This window comes from Rhagoletis pomonella, unplaced genomic scaffold, assembly GCF_013731165.1.
Source record: "Rhagoletis pomonella isolate Grant_MI unplaced genomic scaffold, Rhpom_1.0 Rhpom_scaffold_00006, whole genome shotgun sequence".
Lineage (NCBI taxonomy): Eukaryota > Metazoa > Arthropoda > Insecta > Diptera > Tephritidae > Rhagoletis > Rhagoletis pomonella.
In genome coordinates, this window is record NW_023458560.1 from 65,322,759 (window position 1) to 65,328,968 (window position 6,210).

General features: G+C 32.7%; 1 protein-coding gene across 1 annotated transcript in view; it reads left to right on the plus strand.

Moving 5' to 3' along the window:
* The window catches only part of LOC118742043 (latent-transforming growth factor beta-binding protein 4-like), a 104,516-nt gene extending 100,604 nt beyond the window's left edge, over positions 1–3,912 (plus strand). Inside the window, exons 8-10 of the mRNA XM_036474010.1 lie at positions 259–390; positions 2,827–3,198; positions 3,593–3,912. Coding sequence (XP_036329903.1) covers positions 259–390; positions 2,827–3,198; positions 3,593–3,912 — 824 coding nt within the window. The remainder of the gene's footprint in view (positions 1–258; positions 391–2,826; positions 3,199–3,592) is intronic.
* Positions 3,913–6,210: the final 2,298 nt, after the last annotated feature.

Here is a 6,210-nt window from a genome sequence, read left to right on the forward strand (position 1 = left end):
GTTACCACCAGCACGCTTTCTTTCAAATGAAAATATGGCTGTCAAACTATCGAATTGCCTGCAATAGATGTCAAGCAATAAGCGCTGACATATATTGCAGCACATGAGAAATAGGCGGTCTCCATTGGAAATATATTTTGTGACATAGTTATCACGACATCAGTGTTTTCCTGTGGAGACAAGGCCTTAATATGCTACGCTTTAATCCTCTAATCCTTCGGCTTCATAACGCAACTCATTTTCTCTACTCACACACAGATATCGACGAATGCCAAGATACTACGATAAGAGCGCGTTGTGTCGCGAATGCCGAGTGCTGTAATCTGCCAGCGCATTATCTCTGCAAATGTAAAGATGGCTATGAGGGTGATGGTGAAGTGCTGTGCACAGGTAAGAAGCGATTCATATAAAATATGTATATCCGGGTGTTTGGTTTAGCTAACTATGGAATTTTAACTTTTTTCTAACATTTTTACTAAATTATTGCAAGTTCGATTCAAACCGTAGAATTTAGCAGCAAAGGTAAGGTTATGGCGCTTAGTTCGCTATTGCTGGGCTATTAATTACTATTTGATCTGAAAATTTACGGTAGGTAGGTAGGCAAAATTATTGTTTTTTTTCTGACGAAAAGAATTCGTTGCGGTTGCGTGCTATTTGCACAAAGCAGCTTGGGATTCTACGAGAATTTAAAGATGGCATGCGTATGACATCATCATGTTATTGAAATTATTTCAGGAAATTTCAAGAATAAAGGTATTTTGTTAAGAATATTTAGCTTGTTGTATTTTATTTTATTTCAACAAAAATTTCATTAGGCACAAATATTTTCAAAGTTCTTGATCGATGGTTTTTTATTCTGCAACATCGAAAATTGCACATTGTCGTTAGTAAATATTTAGCTTTTTTTTTTTGCCATCAACCTTTATTTCTGAACAATGTTGGATTTTTTGATTTAATAGTTTATCGGCACTAGATAATCGATAACATATTATCAGGATTTATTATTTCTTTCGAAAATGAATAATATGAGAGCTTTAAAACTTATATCTGAAATTAAATATCAAAAATTCTAAAAAAATTTGCCCGTGTATGCAAAACTCTATATTAAAAGTTTCAAAATGTTATCGCTTATCAACTTTAAAATTAATTGATTAAAATTACAAATTTTTTTCAAAAACTTCTTATATTCCAGATATTTTTATTTCAAAAGCATCAATACATAAGCTTAAAAAATTTCCAGAATCCTGAAAATTCATTTTTCTTAATACAATCGACAAATTTTCAAATTCCAGAAAATTTTTCTTTATCAATTTCAAAATTAATCGATCTCTATACAAAAGTACATCGATAAATTCTTGGGGTTCTAAAAGATTTTAATAAAAAAGTAAATAATCTTCGTGTAAGATAAGATAAGTTTTCAATTCATTAAAACAATTTTTAAATTTTGTTTATAAATAAATTTTTGGCAAATTAATCGATAAATTTTTAAGTTTCACAAATTCAAGTTTTGTACAAAGGCAACTTTTTTAACTACAACGTTAATAGCGAAACATCACTTGAATATTAGTTTTAAAATTTCTAACGAAGTAATACTGTTTACTTTTTAAATTAATAAGGTACTTATAAAAAGTTCTAAGATTCTTTCTGTCATTTCGTAAATGTATCGATTTTTTTAGTTTTAAATAATGTCAGGAAATTTTTTATTGAAGGCAATAGGTATTTTTGTTTGAAGTTTTGTGACCAGTTTTAGAAATTTATCGATACATTTTTAAAATTGAACGAATAATTTTAAAAATGAATTTATAGATTAATTTTTAAATGTGTATTAGAAATACAAGAAACAAGATGAAAATTTATCGATACATTTTTTTAATTGGATGATTACTTTTTAATTTTTAAAGAACTTTCCAAAAAATTTTGTAACTGTTGACAAATTTTTGAATATTTATCGATGCACTTTTGAATTTGATCATTTTTAAAAACTTGAAAATTAAATCAAATGCTGTTGACATTCACTTAAACATTAATTAGTTTGGAAAATAAATCAATATTTTTTTCTATATTAAACCACTAGTTTTTAAATTCATAAACGAAAGATTTGGATTTTTTTTTTAATTGTATATCAAATTGTTTATATTAATCGGTTTGTTTCATAATAAATGCAGAAAAATTTTCTAAGATTTTTAAAAATTATTCGTTTTATAGTTTTAACGTTTTTCGATGGTTTCTTTTTCGAAAATCAATGAACGTATCAATTAATAATATTGTCAATACTTTTCCAATTTATCGATATTATTATTGTTTATTTATTGCTCGATTAATTTCTAAGTTATTGAAGCAAACGTTTCTGGAATTATTCAAATTTATCATTTTTTTTACTTTTTGATACAATTTGCACCACAGTCGATTAATTTTTGCATTCTTAAAAAGACACGGGTTTAGAATTCTTGAAATTTATTGATAAATTGTTGTGTAATGAGCGAGGGTGGGAATTTCGCGATCAAAATCGATCGATTTTTAGAATTTCGAAAATTAAAAAAAAATATCCTGTTTTTTTTAACTTCTCGATAGCATTTTAATCGATTTATTTTAAAGTTCAAAAAGGATTGTGGGATTTCTTCAAAATTGGGGAATTTTAAATTAAAATCGAGTAGTCATGAAATTTATCGATAAGGATCGATATTTTCGAAACATAATCAAAACGTTTCTTATAAACTTTAAGCTTTCGACATATGATAATAAATATTATTATCGGTGATTTTTAAATTTTTAGTATCGACCCAAGATTTACAGCAACTTTTATATTATCTTCTTTTTCCACCACAGACCTCGACGAGTGCCAAAGTCCCACTGCCTGCGGTACGGGTGCCCAGTGCATCAATACACCCGGCAACTACACCTGCGCGTGTCCCGAGGGCTATCACGGCGACCCCTACTACAGCTGTACGGACATCGATGAGTGCATACATCCGAATGTTTGCGGACCGGGCGCAATCTGTACGAACCTCGAGGGCGGTTATCGCTGCGACTGCCCAGAGGGTTACGACGGAGATGCACGCTCCGCCAGCGGCTGTGCGGACTATGATGAGTGCGGGCGTTCGCCATGCGGCCGCAATGCGCAATGCTTGAATACAGATGGTAGTTTCAAATGTATTTGCCCAGATGGCTATGCGGGTGATCCAAGTCAAGGATGTGAAGGTAAGTGCAGAGTCAGAAAGGAGGAAATACGAAGAGAGATTAATTTTTTTAAAGATCTTTAATACTAAGTATTTTTGTTATATTCTTTTTATTTTCAACCCTCACGGAAAATCAATTTAATCATTGCACTTTTTCGCGCATACAACAATAAAAACGACAAAAAACACTAAACGTTTATCACGGTGGCACAAAACCACATAAATATAACAACTGCAACAACAACAACAACACGCATTTTGCATATAAAAACAAACATATAACGAAAACATTTGGGCAATATTTAATTCAATCTAACCACGTAATCATAACGCATCGCGTACCGTACTCATTGCAACATCATCGACGTCTGTTACCCACCCAACATTGTCCATGCGTCATTATACCCCACTCGCAGATGTCAACGAATGTTCCACTAACAATCCATGCGGTTTGGGTGCTGAATGCGTGAATATTGGCGGTAGTTTTGCGTGCAATTGTCCGCCTGGCTATACGCTCGAGTTTGGGAGGGAATATAGTCTGGGTGGCGGCGGCAATTGCACGTCGCTGAGGGTGACCGGTGCCGGTCTGGCCTGTGTCGACGTAGACGAATGTAATATGGATAATGGAGTGGCTAAGTGTGGCACGAACGCTAAATGCATTAACTTTCCGGGCTCATATCGTTGCTTATGCCCGAGCGGCTTTCAGGGACAGGGCTACTTGCATTGTGAAAGTTAGTATCGCTAATTGTAATTTAATTAGTTGTAGTAAGCATTTCTGCATTTACTTGGAAAAACTTTGCAAGCTTTTACATATTTAGGTACATAATTGTATTAAAGTTTAAGGCTTTCCAGAGAATTCAAAGTTTTGCGCTACGATTGAGGCTTTATGCATGTATGTATATACAAGCTTTCAACTTAAAAGTTATTTCGTTTAATGTGGAAGATTTCGAAACCAAGTGCTAGCTTGTGCCTCAATTAGAAAACGAAAATTTACCAGGAAGCTTTTTATGAAGCTGTTAAAGAAATTTTTGTTAGAGAGCTTTTTAAGAGGCTTTTGTAAAAAAGTTTTTTAAGAAACGTCTGTTAAAAATCTTTTCAATTAGCTTTTGTTTGCAAGCTTTTCAAGAAGTTTTAGTTAAAGAGCCTTTTCCCGTGAGAGCTACTACCTGTGCTTAGCACTTATAATTTTTAGGTTGTGTCAAAATTTCAAATGCTTTTCGTTAAGCTTTCAAATCCCTTTAAAAGGTAAAATTATCCAGTAAAAAAGCTTGCAAGCTTTTCAGTAATTACATCATATGCTTTCACCCAAACAATACATAAATGCTTTCATACACTTCCAACGCTGTTAAAACTTTCAAACACTCGGTACCCAGCAAACGAAGGCAGCTTTCAAAGAAAATATGTACACAAAGTAATAGAAATAAGTAGGCGGTTATAGTGATTTCCAACATTAGAACTCCAAGCAGACTAAATACGGATATATTAAATTTTAATGAGAGCTTTCAAGGTTGATCTTACCTTGTGGAAAAAAAGGAAACACAGTAACAAAGAAAACTTATAATTTCTCATAAAGCTTACACGAAAGCTTGAAAGCTCAACTCTTTGTTATAGTAAAAGTCTGTAATTTTTCAATGAGTGAAAACTCTTTATATTTATATCACTCCTAATTAAAAGGTATCACAAGGAAAAAAGCTTTCTAAAGGTTTCTACATATGGGCATGCACATCGCAGAAGCTTTCTCTCGGTTATTTTTTGAATTATAGGTATCAATCGTGACTAAAACGAATCCGTTTGAAAAAGGATTCTAAGGTTACGATAGCTTTTTATGAGTCAATGATGGATAGAGCAACTACGCTCAACTATACTTAATTTATAGAGCTTCAAAACTTACCTATCAATGATACGGGGCACTAAAAGTAAAATGCTTTCTTTTATCATCGCTGATATAAATCAGTCGCGACTAAAACCAAAGCTAAAGAGCAAAAGTTCTTTCTGATTGTCACTGATTTATATCAGGCGAAGGAAGCTTTTTAAAGCTTTTATATAAGCACGCATAGAGTAAAATCTGCCACTTATCTTCGAAGATTTAAACTGGCTGCAAAAAATCTGATCTCGCAGAAGAAGCTTTCTAAAGCTTCCAAGCTTTTTTACTCAAATGTAATAATTTCACCCAATTTATAATGAACATGAATAATTTTGTAAAATAAAATCACTCGTGAAAGTTTTCGTTAGTGAAAGCACAAAAAATATCTATTAGCTTCAAAAGAAATATACTTGTTATAAACAGAAGCACTCCAGAGTATGTGCTTATTTCAAAAATTGAAAATTAAAGCCTGTACTTTTGGATTGGAAGCTCTAAGCTTTCTAAAAATGTTTGCTGGGGATGCCTTAAAATTATCAACACTTCTAAACTTTTGAATACTCTCAACAAGATGCACATACTTATCGAAGCTTTGAATGAACGCATTTTAATTGCTATCTCAATTGAACTTAATACTACTACACATTTCAAAACGCTCAGCAAGCTTTCTAATATAAGTTGCAAATGAGCGCTTGCTTTCTAAGCTTTCCTGATTTCACTTATTTGCTTACTTTTCCATAAATTGCTTTACTTATGCTTATAAAAACACTTGAAGCTTTTAAAAGCTTTTTAAAATCTTCCATTATACTTTCGTTCTGATCTTCGTTCCTCCTACTGCCTATTTTCACGCTATTCCTACACATCTCCGTAAACATTTCTCCATCAAATTCATTCCAATCATGATTACATTGTAACCAAGTATTTTTGTTTTTTTGTTTAATTTTTAAATAATTAACAACCTTCTCCCAATACCATCAACCACGAACCTCCACAACCACCACCACCATCACTGCAATTGCAACAAATGCATTAAATCCAACTACCTTAAACTCCAATCCATCAAACCAACCAACCATACCAAACCGAATCAACGTACAAAACTACGCACTTCACCGCACGTTTCGGCAACGTCACCATATCAAATGTTACACGTCGCACTCTTTTTATGCGCGC